This window comes from Phymastichus coffea, unplaced genomic scaffold (assembly GCF_024137745.1).
Source record: "Phymastichus coffea isolate CEN01 unplaced genomic scaffold, Cenicafe_Pcof_1.1 PCOF00032, whole genome shotgun sequence".
Lineage (NCBI taxonomy): Eukaryota > Metazoa > Arthropoda > Insecta > Hymenoptera > Eulophidae > Phymastichus > Phymastichus coffea.
In genome coordinates, this window is record NW_026706843.1 from 3,312,005 (window position 1) to 3,335,327 (window position 23,323).

The window sequence follows — 23,323 nt, forward strand, 5'->3', positions numbered from 1 at the left end:
AGAAAGCATGGAACAGTTTTTCCGCCATTACGAAAAACTTCCTTGGGAACAAAAAGAACGGAAAATTACAAGCAGCTTGTCCAGGACTTGGTCGTCAACTTCGGGAAAACGGGCTGCCGCACGTCCATTAAACTCCATTTCCTAGATGCTCACCTTAACATGTTTAAAGACAACATGGGCAACTATTCAGAAGAATACAGTGAACGCTTTCATCAGGACATAAAGCAATTCAAAACACGATATCAAAGTTAGTATAGCTCTAACATGCTTGAAGATTACATATGGAATCTTGTAAAAGAAAGAGATCTTGTGTACAATAGGAAGTCCTTCAAAACTGTTCGATTTGATGTTTAATTCATATTTGATATTTTTATATCTAATTAATTTTTAATACTTAAGTTAATTTTTGCACGTCAAATTTATGGTATAAAAGTCTTTTATTGGTGTAATTATTTTGACAAGTGATATACATGTAAATTAAAAATATTGTCTCATTTTATGAGAACTAATTTTATGAGGTTAATTTTTTGAGAAATAAACCTAAACTTTTATTTTTTTTCTGAAACTAATACTCTCGTAGACATTATTTGAATTGAATTAGTGATTATACTTATCGTTGGGAACTATCAGTGAATGGTTATTAATTTCATAACAATGAGTCACCTTTAAAATACACGTTACTTGACGTAAATCTAGATGTTTGCTCATACTTACAGAGGTTGCATAGGCAAAACCTACTATTTTCTTTTGTTGCAGGAAGTGCTTAGCGGCAGTTTAGAGTACGCATTTTATTTTAAAGTCTTCAGATATGTCTTAAACATAGAATAAAAAACCGTCAAAATACCAAAAATATACCAAAATCACGATTTTATGCAAATCTAGGCTTACGTACATGCCTACACAGAGACCAAGGGTCAGTTCTGGTATTTTCCCTAATAATAGGGTGCCTTAGAAACCTATTAGACCGGTCGTTTCATTTAAGCTATTAAAATGATTATTAAAATTCTTTGAAAAAGTCCAAAAAACGAGATTTTTTCAATTAAAAATACCGAAAAAGTCTATATTTTCAAAACCAAATTAACTGTACGTATGCACCCCTTTTGTTCCAGACTAGTACCAGGCTACCCTTTTTGCAGTAAAAAAATCAACATCTGAAGCCTACGACTTATTCCAGGCTCTCAAAAGAGTCCGAAATTGGCAAAATCATAAATGGTTTCAAAGATGCGTCAATTTTAGGATACACCGTCCACAAGAACATTTTGAGAAATAAGTAAATGGCGTTTCCCAATCAGTTTGAGTCCTAGTAACACGTCTAACATAGTGGTTACCTATACAAACACCAAAAATTTTTGTTGTTGTGTGGTGTTATTTCGGTCACGGGAGGTACTTTTAAAGTCTTATCTAATACTTGTAGCAACATTAGGTCATAAAATTAATGACTGTTCTACTTTATGTAATATCTTTATGTCGAAAAGTGGGAGAAAACACAAGAATATAATATTTTTACGACGCTAAAATTATTGAATACTTTAGAATATTTTAATGTATGTTTATTCAATTGAAATTTGCTATTACCAAGGGCTAAGTTAACGACCTGTATGCGAATACAAGTAAAAAGAAAATACAGGTACAAGACTTCAATAAAAGTATTGTTGATCTAACACTCGTTGCATTTCCTACTTATCCTGACTCATCTTTTCCAGTGAGAGACAACAAATTGGAGCACGGCATAAGGTACTATGAGCATACGATGCGACCCGCCGGAAATATTAAGTATCCTGCCGCCTAGACGTCGTGAATAACATATATACAGGGTGGCCCATTTTAAGTGATCCACTCAGATATCTAGATTGGAGTAAGTTTTATCGAAAAAAGTTTCAGACAAAAGTTACTCAACTTTGAGGGGGCCATGTTTCTATGACCTTGGATTTGACCTTGGAGGTCATGTTCAAGGTCATTTCAAGGTCAACTTTGTTTTTTTAAATAGGAACCCCCATTTTTGACCCCGGATTCGAAAAGAGCGGGAAATTTTACGTCCAAAACGGTATTTTTAAATTTTTTTTCATGGCCTTGAGAAGGTCGATTTAAGGTCAAATGCTTGAAAAACTGCATAAAAGCGTTTTTTTAATTTTTAAGATATCGAAAAATGACCTCTACAAAATTTGTTCAGAACAGAGTGGGCCACCCAATGCACCAAAAACCTTTGACCTTTAACCTCATTTTGAAGGTCATTTCAAGGTCGAAGTGTTTTTTGTAATGGAAACCCCTCTTTTTGACCTCGGATTCGCACATAGCGCGAAACTCAACACAATACCTTATCCAAACGTCGGATTTCGCGCTATGTGCGTATCCGGGGTTAAAAAGAGGGATTTCCATTACAAAAAACACTTCGACCTTGAAATGACCTTCAAAATGAGGTTAAAGGTCAAAGGTTTTTGGTGCATTGGGTGGCCCACTCTGTTCTGAACAAATTTTGTAGAGGTCATTTTTCGATATCTTAAAAATTAAAAAAACGCTTTTATGCAGTTTTTCAAGCATTTGACCTTAAATCGACCTTCTCAAGGCCATGAAAAAAAATTTAAAAATACCGTTTTGGACGTAAAATTTCCCGCTCTTTCCGAATCCGGGGTCAAAAATGGGGGTTCCTATTTAAAAAAACAAAGTTGACCTTGAAATGACCTTGAACATGACCTCCAAGGTCAAATCCAAGGTCATAGAAACATGGCCCCCTCAAAGTTGAGTAATTTTTGTCTGAAACTTTTTTCGATAAAACTTACTCCAATCTAGATATCTGAGTGGATCACTTAAAATGGGCCACCCTGTATATACAGGGTGAGGAAAAAGTATGGGATCTCCGGAAAAATCGGAAAACCGCATTTAACGCGGAAAACCGAGGTTAGTCATGAAACAAAGGTCATACCCTATGTAACTTTCAACGAGGAACCCAACGGTGGCCTCTGATTTGACCACGAAACTCATTTTCAAGGTTATTTCAAGGTCAACCACATTTTTTCATATGGGAACCCCTATTTTTTATACTAGAATAAAAAAAAAACGTTAAATTTTACGGGTGGAAACGATCCAAAGATAGCGTGACCCCTAATCCTCCTTGAAACCATGTATTTTCAAAATCATCACATCTTAACGCCTGGATAGCTAAAACTATCTGATTTCACAAAAGTTACATCATTCAAATTTCCTGTGATAAAAAAGGGACCTATTATTGTATCGCCTACCATTTATGCCTACACGTTTAATTTTTGAGGATATTGAGTGTGACTTTCTCTTATCCAATAAGGATTTTGTCGTACCAATATCTAAGGTTATGGTGGTTGACTTCGACATTTAATTGACTTGTAGCTTCGTCTGAGAAAACAATATTTTTTAAAAAATACAAAAACAAGGTTGATTTTTGCTAGAAAACGAATAAAAAGCAATTTGAAGATCTTTCTTTTATTTTTTTAGAATTTTGAAAAAAGAAGACAACTCTTTTTTCACAATGCACAGTTCATCTGGATCGCATTTTTTTCAGTCTTCATCTTTCATTTTACAAAAAAAAAGAAAGTCACTACTTTGAGCATAAAATAACATTAAAATTGTCAAAAACTGGAAAGTAACGTTTTTTTTTCGTCAAAAGTTACGTTTTCTCCTCTTTCATGGTCTGTAAAGCTAATTATTTATTAGAAATACAAATTATTTTGAAGGCATTTAAAAGAAGTGAAAATTTAAAAATAAAATAGAAGTGCTTTTACAAATTAAAAAATTGTTATCATTTAGATTTAAAAATCTTATTTGTTCTTGTCTTCTACTAATTGGAAGTTGAAACCATACTTTGTTGTTTTCATAGTGAATAGGCTCTAGAAAAAAAAATACTTGACCAATAAAAAAAAACCAATTCGACAAATTCGTCAAATATTTCAGTTTTTTTTAGTTACAATAACAATATTAAATTTTTGTTTTTTTCAAACTTTTAAAATATTTCGTTTGTCCGAAAGAGAACGAATATCTCTTCTAATGATGAGGGGTTAGGGTGATCAGCAAAGGTCGTATTCTAATGTTATTAATCTCTTTAATAGAACGTTTCGAAACGGCGATGGCGAAACTCCTTTATCTAAATCCACAGTTTTAAAAACCTTAAGACATTTTCAAGAAACGGGGTCTATTAAAAATCGTTCTGTTACTGGAAGACCACGAACAGAAACAAATGAAGAAAATTCTTTAGATGTTTTACTGTCTTTTGTGGAAAATTCACATGAATCATCTCGATCAGTAGCTTTACAACAGGAGATCAATATAAAATCTGTTCTTAAAATTTTAAAGGTAAACAAGTTTCATCCTTATAAAATGAAACTTGTGCAGGAATTGAATGAGGATGATCCTGATCGTCGAGTAGAATTTTGTGAGACAATGATGCAAATGATTACTGAAAATCCAATATTTTTACAAAATATTGTTTTTTCAGATGAAGCGACATTTTAATTAAATGACGAAGTCAATCGTCATAACTTTAGATATTGGTCCAATACAAATTCTCATTGGATGAGAGAAAGTCACACTCAATATTCTAAAAAATTAAACGTGTGGGCAGGAATAGTAGGCGAAACAATAATAGGTCCCTTTTTTATCGAAGGAAATTTGTACGCTGTAAATTATGAATAACTTGGGAAATCAAATTGTTCCAGCTGTCCAGGGATTAAGAGATGATGATTTTGAAAATACATGGTTTCAGCAAGATGGTGCTCCAGCTCATTACGGTGTAAATGTCAGACAATACCTCAATAAAACATTTTTTGATAGATGGATAGGTAGAAGAGGTACAGTAGAGTGGGCTGCAAGATCTCCAGATTCAAGCCCTTTGGACTATTTTTTGTGGGGGGATTTAAAAGATCGGATATACAGAAGTAATCCACAAAATCTTGAAGAATTAAGACGTAGAATAGTTCTAGATTAATGCCATTCCACGGCAGATGATCCAAAATACAACTCACTCATTCTACAATAGGATTGATTACTGTCCAGAAGCGAATTGAGAACAATTTTAACATCCGTTGTAAATTAATTTACGTGAAAGGCAACTCACTATTAAAAAGCACCCCGAAGTAAGAGGCAAGGGAAACTCACTATAAAAAAGCACCTCAAAGGGAACAGATTCCTTCTACGTCCACGTCGTTATTCCTGGATAGCGGTAAAAGGAGGATTAGGAGCTACGATATCTTCGGACTTGAATCGTTCCCACCCGTAAAATTTATCGCTCTTTTTGATTCCAGTATAAAAAAATAGGAGTTCCCATATGAAGGTTGACCTTGAAATAACCTTGAAAATGAGGTTCAAGGTCAAATCGCAGGTCACCGTTGGGTTCCTCGTTGAAAGTTACATAGGGTATGACTTTTGTTTCATGACTAACCTCATGCGGTTTTCCGAATTTTCCGAGGTTTGCATACTTTTTCGTCACCCTGTATATGTGGTTCTTAACTATTTCGAGAGGCTCAAAGATACTAGGTCATAGTTTATTTTTCAAAATTTGCATAATTGATATTCACATTTAAGTACATTTGTTGCCTAATTTTCGTCTCGAAATATTCAATATATCAAAAGGTATTAATTATCAAGGAAAAATGATAAAAAAATTTTCGAAAGACTATATTTCAAAAAGTATTGAAGATATTGAATTTAAATTTATTTAAAATACCTGTGATATCTTACACTTTCTGAATAATAATTGTTTTTCAAATTCGTTACTTTTTATTTTAAACCATTCCGAATAACTTTAAAAGTAATTTTTTTCAATTCTTGCTTCAATGAATTTCTATAGATTTTTTTCTATAAAAATAAGTCATAAAATTCAAGTAACCGACATATCAGAAAGCGAGCACCAATTACAAGAAAAGATCTCGGCGCGCGTATGGTTGCGATGATTTCCTAGTGTGCCTTACAGAAATAGAACTCTCGGCTTTCTCTTCGGCTTCTTGTCTACAAAACTCGACCAAACTGTCACCGTAATAACTTTTTTGGGTATTTAAAAGTAACTTCTCTCAGGCTAACACTCAATTTTACACAAAATATAATACGAGATGCATTCAAAAAGTAAGGTGAATTTTTATTTTTATGAAATTTTTATTTTATTTTTATGAAAAAACAATTATTTATTCATCAATATTTATGTTGTCCCCTTCAAAGTAATATCCCTCAGATATAATACACTTCTGTTTTTTCCAATCCTCCAAGCACTTCTGGTAAGCACTTTCTGATATAGCCTTGAGTTCTTCCAGAGATTTTTAATTTATCTCCTCAATCGTTCCAAACCTCCGTTCTTTCATGGGTTTTTTTGAGTTTTGGGAACAAGAAAAAGTCGCAGGGGACGATACCTGGTGAATATGGTACCTGAGACATGATTGTGATTTTGTTTTTAGCTAAAAAGTTCGACACAAGCAACAATGAGTGAGTAGGTACATTATCGTAACGCAAAATCCATGAATTGTTTTCCCACAATTTCGGACGTTTTTTTTGTATTACTTCTCGCAAACGGCGCATAACCTCAAGATAATACTCTTTATTGACCACACGACCTTGTGGTAAGAACTCTTAATGTTCTATGCTACGATAATAAAAAAAAAACAGTGAGCAAAATCTTGACATTTGATCGAACTTAACGTGCTTTTTTCGGTCTTGGCTCTTCTGGAGTCTTCCATTGAGAAGATTGGGCTTTAGTTTCGACGTCATAACCATAATCCCATGATTCGTCACGAGTTATGACTCTTTTGAGCATATCAGGATCATCATTGACGTTGTTTAACTGCTCTTGAGCGATGCTCCTTCAACGGCCCTTTTGTTCAAAATTAAGCAGTTTCGGAACAAAATTTGCTGCTACACGTTTCATGCCCAAAACTTCAGAAAAAATTTAATGACACGAGCCAACAGAGATATCAACGTCTTCAGCCACTTCTCTAATAGTGATTCGACAATTTTTTAACGCCATTTATTTCACTTCTTCAACACTTTCATTAGTTATTGAAGTGCTGGGGCGTCCAGAGTGAGGTTCGTCGTCGGTGTCTTCTTGGCCATCTTGAAAGAGCTTATATCACTTGTAAACATTTTTTTGACTTAAAGTAGACTCAACGTATGCCACTGTCATCATTTTAAGTATTTTGGAGCACTTAATTCCATTTTTTACAGAAAATTTTATGCAAACTCTTTGATTCATTGTTTTCGACAGCAGAAAATCGCCGAGCACAAAAAACACGTCTAAGGTTTCTGTCTCGCAAAAAAAAAGTAAACAGACAAACTGGCTGAAACTGCGAGCATATGTGAGGGACATGTATACAAACATAATAAACAAAATATCGATGATCGAATTTACGTAGCCCGCCCAATTTAAAAATTCACCTTACATTTTGAACATTCCTCGTATTCTTACAATGGAAATATAATAAATAAATTTGTTACCTCTTGGTACCTGTATACGTGCACTCGTCAAACCGGACACATGAAAATGTGCGTGAACACACTACTGATGGTCGTTTTATTTTAATTTGAGGTACTAATTAGCGGAGTAGAGAGTGAAGAGTGGTGTATACTTCAACGAGCTGTGAAAGTGTAAACACGCATGGGGAGAGAGGTAGAGACGGAGAGAAGAGAGAAAAGAAAAAGATGTATAGTCCAGTCAAACAGTCAAATTAGACCAAAAAGTCTTAAAACAAGGATATGAAAGATAATGTCCTAATTTTTTATGTGCAACGTCTATTCGCCGTTTTAGTTATTCCACGTATGCAGGAACTGAATGCATCTGAACATACGCTGTACGTAAGTTAAAAATAGAACAGGCATAGGCTATAGCTAAAGCGATATGACCCATAGCTTAAGCCTATAAGAGGCAGAGGTACCCTTTCCACGACACTGGTCGTAAACGACTCACCATAAGAGAGTAAAATTAGAAGATGCGCACGTAGAGGAAGAGCGTGAGAGAGATAAAACTGTATCGCGTCCTGCATCAAATATATCAAGTATAGTATCAAAATCTTGTAAAAGCATGTAGCATATTGGTCAAGTCTTTATTAAAATTATCCTTACTTTGTAATTTATTAAAATATTTTAACATTTTTTCTCTTAGTCTAAGGAATAATTTTTGCTGTAATTGCTTACGAACTGGACATTCTTTATAATTTTCGGTGATTTCCTATGTCGCTTGAATATGTTACATCTTTTATTTTTTGTTTAATTGGACATTCTTTTGTCTGGTATTGTTCAGCACATTTCACACACACACAGCACTTTTGTAACTATAGTTTTTTGTATGTCCGTATTCTTGGCAGTTTTAACATTAGGACTTTCTCTTTTAACGTTTGGTGGCTCAATGATTACCGTGTTTAATAATCGGTTTACTTTATAAATTTCCTGGCTTTTATAATCATGTTTAATTTTAACTTGAACAACGGCAACGGTACTCGTAGTTTTGCGATGCGATATTTTATATTATGAATACTTAATACTTTATATCCGTGTTCTTCCATGGTTGTTTTTAATTCGTCAATATCAACTGACGGGTGAATGCTTCTTAAACTAACTTTGAAACTACTTTCTTCTTTACGCTGGTAAGTGTAAAATTGCGTGTTTCTTTCTTTCAATGCAGTAATAATTGGCAAATATTTTTTGGAAGTTATTGGCTGAATTTTAATTTAGTTTAGTCCTATCATTTGTAAGGTGTAATTTTTTTTAGCTATTAAGTTTAGTAGATTTTCTAATGGTTTGATATTCTCCACATTGTAAACGAAGATCGGAGGGGATTTGCTTTTTAAATTATTTGCTTCATTGTTTTCTTCTTCACTATGATTTTCTTTATTTTCTTTAAGTATTTGCTACCTATTTCTTGTGTTACTTAGATAATAATCCGATAATTGTGTTTGTCGTTTTTTGTTTTGTGTTTGGTTTTCTGGGTTGTTTCTTTGTCTTTTGCCGGTTTCGATTTTCCAATTTTTGTTGTTTTTATTAGAAGTAGTCTTGTCATCTCCTGACTGAGTGGTCATTCCGGCCATTGTTTTCTTTTTTTAGAGTTTATTAAATTAAATTTTGAATTTAACTGTCACTTCACTGATTGGCTAATACTTTTAGCTTTTTGAGTGAAGCATGGTGTTGTCACGTCTGCACACCACAGTGATCAACCGCTGACTCGCGAATGGAAGAATCGAAGTTACCAGAAAGCTTTTGCTGAATAAGATCCGTTTATATTGTCAATTTCATTTCCTTATAAAAAATAGCTTATTTTTACTACTTTTTTTATTCATACGACTATCGCAGCCGATGTACGAGGTGTGATCAAAAAGTAAGGTGAATTTTGAAATTTAGCGGGCTACGTCCGTTCGATCTTCGACTTTTTTATTTGGTTATGTCGGTACACTCGTCTAGAACATACGTTCCAAATTTCAGCTTTGTAATATGTTTCGTTTGTTTGTGAGAGGCATCAAGGTTAGAAGTGTTTTGCGTGCTCCACGATTTGCTACTGTCTAAAAACATGGATCAAAAAGTTTGCATTAAATTTTGTGTGAAAAATGGAATCAAATGTTCCAAAACACTTGAAATGCTGAAAGTGGCATACGGTGAGTCTACTTTAAGCCAAAAAAATGTTTACAAGTGGTATAAACTCTTCCAAGAAGGCCGAGAAGACACCGACGACGAACCTCGTTCTGGACGCCCCAGCACATCAACAACTGATGAGAATGTTGAAGAAGTGAAGAAAATAGTGTTGGGAAATCGTCGAATTACCATTAGAGAAATTGCTGATGATATTGGCATCTCATTTGGTTCGTGCCAATCAATTTTGACGAGTGTTTTAGACATGAGACGTGTGTCAGCGAAGTTTGTTCCGAAATTGCTCAATTTCGACCAAAAGAAACGTCGCATGAGCATCGCCCAAGAGCTACTGAATGACGTCAACGATGATCCAGATTTACTCAACAGGGTTATAACAGGTGACGAAACATGGGTATACCGTTATGACGTCGAGACTAAGACTCAATCGTCCCAGTGGAGGCATTCTGGATCACCAAGACCAAAAAAAGCACGCCAAGTTCGATCAAATGTAAAGGTTTTGCTTACAGTTTTCTTTGACTGCAGGGGCGTGGTGCATCATGAGTTCTTGCCACAGGGTAGAACAGTAAATAAGGAATAACCTGCAAGTTATGCGCAATTTGCGCGAAGCAATCCGCCAGAAACGTCCGAATTTGTGGAAAAATAAAAATTGGCTTTTGCACCATGATAACGCCCCTGCTCACACATCGTTGCTTGTGCGCGAATTTTTGGCTAAAACCAACACAGTAACGATGCCACAGGCACCGTATTCCCCAGATCTGGCCCCTTGTGACTTCTTCTTATTCCCAAAACTGAAGAGGCCCATGAAAGGACGGCGTTTTGCCACGATTGAGGAGATAAAGACGGCATCGAAAGATGAACTATACAAGATCACAAAAAATGATTTTTTGAAATGCTTTGAGGATTGGAAAAAGCGTTGGCACAAGTGCATTATATCCGAGGAGGATTACTTTGAAGGAGATAAAATAAAAATTGATGAATAAATAAATTTTTTTTGAGAAAAATAAAAATTCACCTTACTTTTTGATCACACCTCGTAAATTAAATTTTTTAAGCTTTTAGCTGCAGGGGTGGTCGTTATATGGACCACTCTAGAGACATAGAATATTTGAATTTCTTAGATCAAATTTGATATTCTAAATACATATAAGTAGTTTTTAAATTTCTCAAAACATTCTTAACCTTGACATAGTAGGAATAAATTTTGACCTTTAAATGGCGATTATCAAGGTCAAGGGTGTCTGCAAGAATTTCGTTACTTTTTTTTCATATTCAACGCGTAAAACAACATATAAATACCCTCTCAAATCTTCATAACAATAGACAATATTTTTTATATTGTACTTTACGTTGCCTGCGGGCCTGTTCGATATATAGACGTTATTCTGTATTCTACGGTACTCGAGGCTGGATGAAGAGAGATTATTCGACCGATCCGCTACGTATATTTCTTTACGAGCGTACCATCTCGACTGTTCGCCGTTGAAGTCGTGATTTTACTCGGCCATTTTCGTTTCATTTGTATTTCTTTCAAATAATTTTTTAAACTGTAGGCAAAAACCAGTTTTGACTTAAATTACCGGAGTAATCAATTAATTCGTTGTGTTCCCTCTTTTTTTCCATCGTAACGCCCGACATGTTACTCGGTAGCAGAAGCATTCGTGCCCTCCTTTCCCCACGTAAATAATTAATAGAGTCTCTGACCGAATTTTAATTTCGAAAATCAACTCTCTCTCTACTATTTATTCATATTCATTATCATAAAATTATTTACAGCCCCACTTTACTTCATATTCAGAAGTTTGATAAATTCTTTCAAACTTGACGTATCTTCATCACTTAGAGTAATAAAGACGTAAAACACTCATGTATTTGAAAGGATCTCATTTCATTTAAACGTATATTTTAATATATTTCAATTGCCGCGTGGTTTTCATTACTACAACATATAAAACTAATTTTGAATATCGCTTGAACCGCACAATTCTACAATTCCAACCCGTTACTAATAATTGTACCCTTCGTGCTAGCATCTAAAGCAAACATTTTCAATCCACCTTTGATTCCATGACAAGCACTTTTACTATGATAGCTCAGGTGAAAATGCCACTCGACCTTTCTTTCGAAATAATTAAGGTGGCTGGTTAAGGATCTTCCATCAGTATTCATAGCACACTAAAATATATATAATAAATAAGAGCAAATATCGATATCTCACTATATAAAGCATTGTAGAACGTTGAAAGGAAACTATTTGCGTGGTATATATATTTTCAACAAAAATGAAATAATAATACACAAAGCATACAGAGTTTTTTTACTGGAAACTAAATATTTTCGACTTATTTGTGCCTGAAAATAAAATTAATAATATTATCTACGTGGACATAACGCAATGAGATATCTGCAGTTATTTACATTAAATTTTTATTAACAATAAATATTTCATCAGTAAACTTTTATAATATTGTTTTTCAAGGTTGGTGTAATATACGTGTTTGGTTATAATGTGCGCTAATATTTTGTTTTGGCTGTAAACATAAACAAAAATGACAGCGCGAAAAGATGGTTGATATTTTAATTTATTAAGGAAAAGCGGCTGCTTAGAGCGTTCCGAGATTGATTCATAACTTTCTAAGTACGGCCTTTTATCTATAACAAAAGTTTCATGATATTATATACCGGTTAACCAAACCATGAAAGAAATGTCACAACAGAGTTTCCTCAATTACTATATATATTTTATTGTGCTATATATATTGATGAGGGGTCTTAAATTGATAAAATTATAGATATTTTTATATTGGCATGAAGTCCCATTTGATACGTATATTATTTTTAAGTACACAATAAAGTCATGACAGTGCTAGTTTGATCAAATTTTGTAGACAAAAGGCTCAAGAAAAAACTTTGAGGTCTCTTACCGTAACGCGCACTGGGATGCCGCCGCATCCCTTCTTTTAATCGGTGTCACGCCTTCCAATATATCAGACACTTGAATTTTATAACTGTTTTCTATAGAAAAAACTTTTAGAAACCCAAACTTATTGAAGTAAGAATTTTAAAAAATACTACTTGAGTTATTTACAATTGTTTGAAATAAAAGTTAATGAATTTGAAAAAAATTACTACTTATTGTTGTAATTATTTAGAAAGCTTCAGATATTACATGTATTTTAAATAAGTTAGAATTCAATATCTTTAATAATTTTTTAAATATAATCTTTCGAAAATTTTGTATCACTTTTCCTTGATAGTTAATACCATTTGACATATTAAATATTTCAAAATGAAATCAGATAAAAAATATATTTGAATCTGAATAACAATTTGAATTTTTAAATTCATATCAAATGAATAACATCAATGAATAATAATAAGCATATTTTAATTGAAAAAGCCGTGAATTAGTGTTTCTGAGCCCATCAAAATAGTGAAGTATCTCTCCTCTCTCCTACATACACACATACATCCAAAAGGATACCCATTGATGAAATAGTATTTATTAAATTCATCTAACTCACTTTGGTTTGCCTTAGACTAATCCCAGTACTCATAATTTTTATTAGAGATTCATTTTATTTTTTAGGTTACTGAATCCGAAACCAGCTTCCTCTCTGGTGATGGATAGAGGAATATTCATCACGGATCATTCACAAAAGACATATGCCGAAAAATTTGACCACTTTTGAGTTTCTAGCGCTGTCTTCCGCTATTCCCATTACTCAAATTCATAAGGAAAAATATAGTTTATAAACGAACGTTTTACAGGGTGTCCCATTTTAAAAGATGCATTTGAATGACTTTTTGGAATGCATTATTTTACGAAACTTTTAAAATATGTTTCATCAATTTTTAAAAGAGCAACATGGTGATGTTGAATTTAATCTTGAAAATCTTAAAAATTATTTGGAAGTAAACTTTGTTTTTTTCAAAAAGTTTATAGCGAATTAAGATTGAATTCGATTTCTCGCACGTAACACTAACGCTTCTGACTGAGCAAAGTCTAAAGTGGCTAGCTGACGGACAGTTTTAAGAACTAATTACTAAATAATTGCTCCGAATCATGTAGATCGAGAGGGGTTCCTTGAGCGTGTCGAAGAAGCGAATCGCTCTCGCTTGGAGTAGTCCGCCATCGAGTTAACATCTCAACCAGCGGACTTCGCCTATTCCTCCTTTGCGTTCGATCATCACTTACTATGACCATGCCAACATCGCTTCCAAATGGAGAACATCTGACGCCTGCCCCATAATCGACGACAAAATAAGCTGCAATCAACTGCATATTACGTCGTAGTCCAAGGGGAGCGAAAAACAACAAAACCGCAGGTGAGAAACCGATGATCATCTTCGCAGCGTGTTGATTTGATTCGATCTTGATGCGTTAATAGATTTATAATTTGATATTCGATGTTAATTATAAGGGATGCGTTAGTCACTGAATGCGTTGGACTCCGAGTAATTAAAAAAAGTAATTAATGTTAACCAATTTCCGTTGTGATATTTGTATAGCCGATATTCCCGCTGACTCTGTAACTGTCACAAGTTACTCTATTTTTTATTACAGATTCAGAAAGATTGGAAAATTTTACATCCAAAATCGTTGTTTAGTATGAGGTCAGAGTAGCAGCTCAAGGTCATATAAAGGTCAAATTACTTATTTTACTCAGAATGCATTATTTTACAAAACTGTCAAAATATGTTTCATCATTTTTAAAAGGACAACGCGATGGTGATGTCAAATTGGATCTTGAAGATCATTTTCAATATGATTTGAAGGTAAACTTTGGTTTTTTCAAGAAGTAGCTTTATTTTTTTATTACAGATTCAGTAATGGGGTCAAAGTAACAGCTCAAGGTCGGAAGTTCAAATTATGTAATTGTCAGTTAATATCCTTTCCTTATTCAGAATTCTCAGTCCACCTTCCTATTAATTCATTCTCCGTCAAAGTTGAGTTGATTTTAATCCAAAAACAACAGAATTCCTTCCCTCAACTATTACACTTTTCAATATTGATTTACATACTGGTCTTTACTGAAGATTATTGCATAGTACGAGGTCTGTCCGGAAAGTATCGGGCCTACGTTTAAATCTTCGCGCCATAGTGTCCAAGCGACCTTTACCGGACAGAAACGTCAACAGTAAAGCCTCACGAATCTATTGGTTACTTACTGACACCTGCCGAACGTATAGTTCATGTGCAGCGTGTCTTTGTTTACAGTGCCTTTTTCGCGTTCATCGGATTTTGATATTGTCAAAAATGACTAAAAAACAAGATCAACGAATCGGCATAAAATTTTGCTTTCAACTCGGAAAAACGAGTTCGGAAACTATTGAAATGATGCAAAAGGCCTTCGGAAGCGAGTGTATGAGTAAAACACGAATAAAAGAGTGGTATAAACGGTTCAAGGATGGTCGCACTTCTGTCGATAGTGATTCTCGTTCCGGTCGACCTTTGACGATAAAAACCGCAGGTAACATTAAGCGGGTGCGACTTGCAATCGAACAAGATCGTCGTATGACTGTGCGAGAACTAGAAGAAGACCTTGGGATACCAAAAACTATCATTTCAGAAATTTTAACCGAAAATTTAGGAACGAATCGCGTGTGTGCGAAATTCATCCCAAAATTGCTCACAGCAGAGCAGAAGAACATTCGCTTAGAAATCGCTCTGGACAATCTGGAAATGGTCAATAATGATGATAATGTGCTTAGAAAAGTTATTACAGGTGAAGAGTAATGAGTTTATGGTTATGATCCTGAAACAAAACAACAATCTTCACAGTTGAAACATTCTGAATCGCCAAGACCAAAAAAAGCACGTCAAAGTCGGAGCAATATTAAGTCAATGTTGATTGTTTTTTTCGATTGTGAAGGTGTTGTACATCACGAATATGCACCAACAGGTCAGACAATCAATAAAGAATACTACGTTCAAATTTTAAAACGTTTGCGTGATGCAGTAAGAAGAAAACGGCAGCACTTTTGGGAAAATGGTGACTGGCTTCTCCATCACGATAATGCGCCAGCGTATTCATCGAATCTTGTGCAGCAGTTCTTGAGCAAACACAATATCGCATTGCTTCGACAACCTCCATACAGTCCCGACATAGCCCCTTGTGACTTTTGACTGTTTCCAAAACTAAAAAAACCACTCAAAGGACACCGATTCGATGACAAAACAACGGTTGAAAACAATGCGACGAGTGTACTTAAGACTATCCCTAAAAGTGAGTTCCAGGACTGTTATGAAAAGTGGAAACATCGATGGAACCGTGTTATTCAATCAAGTGAGGATTACTTTTAAGGATGCTACCCACCAGATGATAAAGAATAACGCTAGCACGAAAATATAAAGGTAGGCCCGATACTTTCCGGACAGACCTCGTATGTTCAAAGAAAAAAAGAACAATATTGCAAAGTATAAATAATCATTTTCGCTCATGTTTATATGATTGTCTGTATTCTGCCATTGGTAAAATATTGAATGCCCAGGATTCATGGCGGGGACATAAGACATAGGATTTGCGGGCCACAATATGATCCAGCCAGTGAAAGCAACACTCGAGAGGTCAATCAGTCAGGTATGGTTTCGATATCAGACATATTTGTTGTTTTCTGACTTTTTTAGTAACCTATATTTGAAAATAATAAATAACTGTTTGTAAAGTATGAAACACGCTCAGTAGGTATTTTCATAAAAGAATCATCTATATACGATAAGACCATATGCGATTCGAATTCAAAATATTTAACAAAATTGTTGAGAGTATCGGTGTATACTCACGATATTCATACCAGTATTCAAATTCATTTTTTAAGACAAATTATACAACAAACTAGCATCCTGAGATCAATGGCTCAAAGAATTCTTAGACTTCATAGATTTCACATTTATTACATAACCTCAACTCAAAAATTAACCCTTCAAGACTTACAATGAAGATTAGCATTCCGTAATTGGGCTCAAATACAGTTGCATCATGATCCACATCTTTTCAGATGACTTGTTTTCTGATGAAGCAACTTTCCATAACACCGATTAGTTGAATGGACACAATTCTCATTATTGATCTACGGAGAATCCACATTGATTCCAACTGACCATCAGAATCGTTGGAGCACTATTGTTTGATGTGAAAAAAGTTGTAACGGAGAATAACAGCTCGGCCAATACTCTTCATTGGGGCTCTCGTTGAAGTCCGCGCGCCAGTTCAAGCTCAGAGTATGCGTATCTGCACACTCTCGTGCCTTTCTTTTCTGTTTGAAGAGCGGTGCAAGGCAATTAACGAATTCGAGTGGAGCGACGGAATGGAGAAGAGCGATAGCACAAAGAGGAAGAGCGAAGAACAAGAAGAGAGAAAGACGCGAGCTGTGCGTTTAGCCTATTTGTCAAGGAATCAGTTAGCTAGAGACCAATAGTAACGAATAAGGAGCAACTTAATTAGCCACACGCATCCATTGTTTTTCCATCCTCGAAAGTTTCCATTTGATTTAGTACGTGATCCCGCTGGAAATTTTCTGCTTTTACGGATATACATCCGATGTGTAGGCTATGTGGGTATTGTGCTGAGTACTGTTAATAATTTTGAGTGGTGGCTGGGTCACGCCTAGTCACTATTTTTCCTAGATACCGGTATGTGAGAGAAATCGACGTAGTGTGCGTCAACGGTGCCGGGCGACCATTTCTTCTCTATTTGACAGGTACCGGGACCAACGATTCTCCCTGAACGAGCAGCCTAGGCGAGAGTAAAAGACAAGCAAAAAACAGCAAACATCGAAACAAAGCGTTACTAGCAGCAGCAGTCCCAAGTTAAATCGGTGCCACATTTTCTCTCTATCTATCCATATTTTTCTTCTCGTTCTTTGAATAGTCTATGTAATAATCTTCAGCGAAGGTAAGTATGTAAATTGATATGGAAAAGTGTAATAGTTGAGGGAAGATACTCTTCTATTTTTAGATTAAAATGAAGTCAATTTTCACGGAGAATGGATTGATAGAAAGGTGAACTGATAATTCTGAATAAGGAAAGGATGTTAACTGACAATTAAACAATTTGATCTTCCGACCTCGAACTGTCACTTCGGTCCTCTTACTGAATCTGTAATAAAAAAATAGAGCAACTTCTTGAAAAAAAAAGTTTACCTCCAAATCACCTTGAAAATAATTTTCAAGATCAAATTCGATATCACCATCGTACCACCATTTTAAAAATTGATGAAACATATTTTGGCAATTTTGTAAAATAATGTATTCTGAGAAAAATAATTAATTTGACCTTCCTATGAACTTGAGCTGCTACTTTGACATCATACTAAAAAAAATTTTGGATTTAAAATGTTCCACTCTTTCTGTATCTGCAATAAAAAATAGAGCATCCTCTTGAAAAAAACAAAGTTTACTTCCAAATGACCTTGAAAATGATCTTCAAGGTTAAATCCAAGATCAGCATTGTCTTGCCCTTTTGAAAATTCATCAAATATACTTTGAGAGTTTTATAAAATAATGCATTCCAAGAAGGTTATTCAGGTGCATCTTTTAAAATAGGGCACTCTGTATAAAAATTATGAGTACTAGAGTTACCAGATGAACTCTCCAATCTAAATCAAATAATTTTTAATTTAATAAAGCTACATGGCTTCATTAAAATTATGTTTTTGTAAAAATTAAGGGATTGGCAAGTGAAGCAAGCAAGGCTTAGTGTATGTATGTGCGTGTGTGAGTGAGTGTGTGTAGCTATCCAGCGGAAAATGTGTATGAATAAAATAGTTCTACCTTTCCAAATTCATGATTTATCATACAAATTTTATATGAAAAATCATATGTCATGAGTAACTTAAGTGATAAAGTAGAAATCTAGTAATATGAAGATCTCGGGTTTAAGTCTCGTTCAGGTCGGTTATTCTCTTTTATTTTTCATTTTCCGTATATAGTTCATCTTCTACAGAAGCTACCCACGTTATTTTATTCATAATATGCATTTATTAATTATTTATTTAATTTTTAGGAAAGAGTTGATTATTTATTACAAAATGTATAAATTTTTTATGAAATTCATATAAAACATGTCCAAGACTTGTACCAAACTTGTACAAATTTTATACATAATTTTTCAAAAAAAAATGTGTACAAACTTTATAAGAGTATTACACAAGATTTGTACAAATTTTTTATACATTTTAGTATAAATTTCGTATATATTATGTACAAAATTTATGTATTTCTTTCCAATGTAGAATATGTTAAAAAATAAAGAAAATTAAATTATTAGACATAGCTCACGGTTCTATTTTCTTCAACCAAAAAGAAAACTTGATGCAATTATATTTAAAATAATTTAAATTTAGATATTTACCTAGATAGGTAAATATCTAAACATCTGTTATGTTATTTGATTTGAAATTATTTATATCAGCGAATATTAACATAATTGCATTTTTATTTACTAATTAATATCGAGGTATGGCAAGTGTTTCAAAACCTAGAATTGTTTTATGTTTGTAATGTAATTGAAAATTTTATTATTTCATCACTTATAATAATTTTGATGTGATTCAAGTATGAAACTGAATATTGATAAAAACAAACAAGAGATAACCTCGTGCAGCGCTTTACGACACTAGTATACTTTGAAAAGTAATATTAATGTTTTCAAATATCTATTTGTCTAGTAATTTCTGTCTATCTTGAAATACTTAAAATAAGATTATCATATTCTTGTTTAAACTTTATTCAACTCATCAATAATAATATTCATCAATTTCTTTATGACAAGAATAGAAATAAACAAGTGATAAAAAAATAAAAATAATAATTTTACAATCAAATACTATAAAGACTTTGGCAACACTTCTTAAAAAAGAAACACTTCTTAATACTTCTTAAGAACACTTCTTAACACTTATCAAAGCTATTTTTCCTACATTTACAAATATTCTAAACTAATTTAAAAAAATCAGTATTAACAATATATTAACAGTAGACTAAATAAAACATAAATGATAAATAAAAGAAAGTAAATTAATTTTGTCAAGTGTCTTATTTTTTTAAAGAATTCATATTTTCACTTTACTAAGGAAACCAAATAGGGGTATCTGATCATACCATACAAATGACTCAAATCAATAAATAAAGCTATGACCCATCTAAAAATGTCTGCCTAAAATCTTGTAGGTGAAATCTTACATATAACTATGACATGTACTTTAATATAAGATATCAATTGAAATCTTGTGTATAAATGGTATGATAAAGACATTATTCTGAAAGAGACTTATACGTTTATACCTTTTTCAATAGGCAGATAGATAATATGTCTATATATAATGCATCACTAAGCTTAAAAATAAGTCTCTGAAAATGTTCATGTAATATGTATGCTTGTGACCAATATTTGTTCAAATTTAAAAAAATTTAAAACATTTTGAGATTTATTTTCTTAGATAACGTCATAGTCATATCGTCTATATAAAAGAACTCATACGAGATCTAAATTTGTATAATAACCTGATGAACGATCTCAACTGGGATCTAATTTAATATTGAATAACAGCTCATATAATAGTTATGAGAAAAATTAATGATATTCTTAAAAACAAATAATTCAAAAAATGATAACTTAAACATTTCTTGTCATTAATATGTAAGGATCTTTAATGTAAGTGTAATCTACTAAATTTATACTTTGGTGTAAATGATTTATTATTTTATATACTTTTACCATGTTATATACTAAAATAGAATCATACCATCCAATCTAGAGGATTTGTTTAATTAAAAACTCTGAATTATAAGAAATGAAACTAAATACTTGATTAATTTGTATTAATTTGATGACACCGAAGTTATAATTTAAGAAAAAAAGGTACACGACTCGATGCTTTAAAAAATGGAATTAGATTTGAATTTATTTACACTGCACTGACAAACAAAACAAAGATAAACTAGAACACCTGCAATATAAGATAATTCTTACGAATTATTTTTGAAACATCTTGGAAACAATTATGGTAAAATTGTGGATTATTGAGAATATATCATTTTAACTAGACTTTACAAATCGATATCCATGATATACTTCATATATGTCTAAATTTTTAGTACTCACATACAAACAAGGATAATAATTTCTTATTTTTGAACATAAGTATATGTTATTTGCACAAAGATTTAAAAAAAACTCATAAAATTTCATTCTTTCTTTATTTATAAATTAAAAAATATGATTATAATCTTTTATTGTATATTTTACAATCAATGAAATATAATATTTTTTATAACAAATTTAGTACTATTGTTTATTAAATAATCTAATTATTTATAAAATAAAAATTTGAAATATAATTATATAAGACAATCTTGTACTTAAAGACTTCTTAAATAAATTAAAAATACTATAAAAAAACTCCTTATAATGTTTTTATAATGTTGTTTAACAAAAAAAGTACCTATTGCAACAATATCTTATGATATCTGATAAACATTCTCTAAGCATGAATCTTGATACAGGTTTCTTAAAATATAAAACCTTTTTCAAAAGCATAATTTCATAAGCTAAAAAATTTAGTAATTGGCTTCAAACAGATTCACATAACTAAGCAAAATCACCCACTATCGGACTATAAAAATAAATTAATTAAAATTAACTTACCCTTTGATGAGTCATCATAACCAATATGATTTACTGTATCACGAACAATTTTTTGATAATCTACAACAGCTTTTGATGTAATTTCTCCACATAAAAGAACCATACCAGTTTTTGTCACAGTTTCTGAATATTTCAAATTAAAAAATTAATCGTAATAAAATAAAAAGATTATAGAACATCAAAATATCATCTACAAATAACATACCACATGCCACTTTGGCATCTGGGTCTTGTTGAAGATGTGCATCAAGTATGGCATCACTAATTTGGTCACACATTTTATCTGTAATGAAAAGTAAATAAAGAAATAAATTTTGTTTATGTAAAAATTGTTAAATTAGTTCAATATGAATCAATAATTATATAAAGTTTAAATAATCATATATTAATGGTATATTATATACAAATAAATTAGGAATATTGATATATATTGTATTTATATTAGTACTTATTATATTAGTTATTACTGTATTAGTAGTATTTACATTAGTTGCTAATAATAATTATAAATTAATATTAGCAACATATTTCTTTATGAAAAAGGAAATTTAACAATACGAATATTTTCTAATAAAAATGGCACGTAACCATAGAAAACAAGTTATAGAGAATTAAACAAAGGCACAAAAATTACATTAGTCAATTTTGTTATCACTAAGAAGCATGAGTAGCACTCGTGCCAGTACGTAGAGATTAGTACAAGCACTGTTGCAACAAAATTATCACTTATCACCGACTCAAATGACTTTTTAGGGTCAGAGGCGAGCAAGACAAGCACATGAAAATGGTTTTTCAGCTTGTGCTGATTCGGTGATATAATGTCACGCGACATTCACTTCCCAGAACATCGATAGACGTAACGTTGACGAATTTATTAGACTCAGAGGCTTCTACCGAACTTGGTTAAATATCAATTTAAGTAATTTGAGCAGGCAACTTTTCACTATATAATAATATGTGTATAAAGAGGGCGCGCGTTTGGATTTATTAGGATTAGAGAATTAGTAAAAAAAAAAGAATGACCAGAAACAAGCTATATTACAGCTTAATTTTTTCACATGCGAACATATTACGTGTGTAAGATCGAACTTGTAAGAAACTATTTTTAAAAAAAAAGTATGAGTACTCATATTCTGATTAAAAATCCTTACCTGGATGGCCCTCACCCACAGATTCGGAGGTGAAGAGAAAGCTCGTGTCTTGTTGTAGTTCGGGTGGCGTGTGCCCGTTAGCATAACCGTTCATATGGTGTGCGTTTTCCGGCATTTTGCGTTTTCGTTGATGCGACTCCTCGTTGTTTGCTATATAGCACTGTATGCGCGTGTTGGCGATTCCGACCGACTCCGTATTTTGTCGACAATACAATAGCACAACACTGTTCTCAGCAAACAGTAATTGGTTACCACACTTAGTGATTATGGTCAATTGGAACCGGTTGTTAAGATTGTACCTGTCTGAATATTTTTTATTTCAAGCACACCCAAAGTACTTTTGTAAATGCGCGACTCTTGAATTCACTTTCTGTGTTGGTTCCTATATCCTATAGCTTCTTGCTTGCATTCCCCACTCCCTACTCTCGATTCACTATTTCTTCCTTGCTCTTGCTCTCTTTCTCTATCTTTCTCTTTTTCATACTTCTCATTTTCTGTCTTACTTATTTTTATTCTTGCCAGTGCGCGTGCGCTACTTACGTTTGTGACGTACCGCTACCGACTTACCGAGACTACCGACTCCTGAATATCAAAACCGATATCGAATACATCTTGTGCGTCGTCATTAATTAATATTTGTAATTATTTTTGAAAATATGACAGAATATAAGCATTTGTGTTTTATAAAAATTGAAAACGATTCTATAACAAAATAACGTGATTATCGTACAGTTCATTACATTAGACACCACACTGGATAACTAAGTTTTCAGCTATTTAAAAAACTCCTATATTCCATTTATTATAATAAATTAACATCCCCTAAACTTCCTCTTACAGAATTGTTCACTTAATTTCAAATATTTTTTATAATATATATTGTACAATTGCTATAAACTATATATCAAACATTAGTTTATAATATTAGATGTTTACAAC

At 32.8% G+C, this 23,323-nt stretch overlaps 1 protein-coding gene across 3 annotated transcripts in view; it reads right to left on the reverse strand.

The window, feature by feature from the left end:
* The window catches only part of LOC131663265 (S-adenosylmethionine synthase), a 332,589-nt gene extending 309,765 nt beyond the window's left edge, over window positions 1-22,824 (reverse strand). Inside the window, exons 1-3 of one of the 3 annotated variants that reach the window (XM_058933567.1) lie at window positions 22,385-22,824; window positions 21,439-21,516; window positions 21,234-21,356 (exon numbers count right to left, since the gene is read on the reverse strand). In XM_058933567.1, coding sequence (XP_058789550.1) covers window positions 21,234-21,356; window positions 21,439-21,516; window positions 22,385-22,499 — 316 coding nt within the window. In that variant the 5' untranslated portion in view covers window positions 22,500-22,824. Of the gene's footprint in view, window positions 1-21,233; window positions 21,357-21,438; window positions 21,517-21,867; window positions 21,942-22,384 lie in introns of those variants that run through there. The other 2 variants (XM_058933566.1, XM_058933568.1) reach the window with 2 other exon arrangements.
* Between the last annotated feature and the right edge of the window lie 499 nt (window positions 22,825-23,323).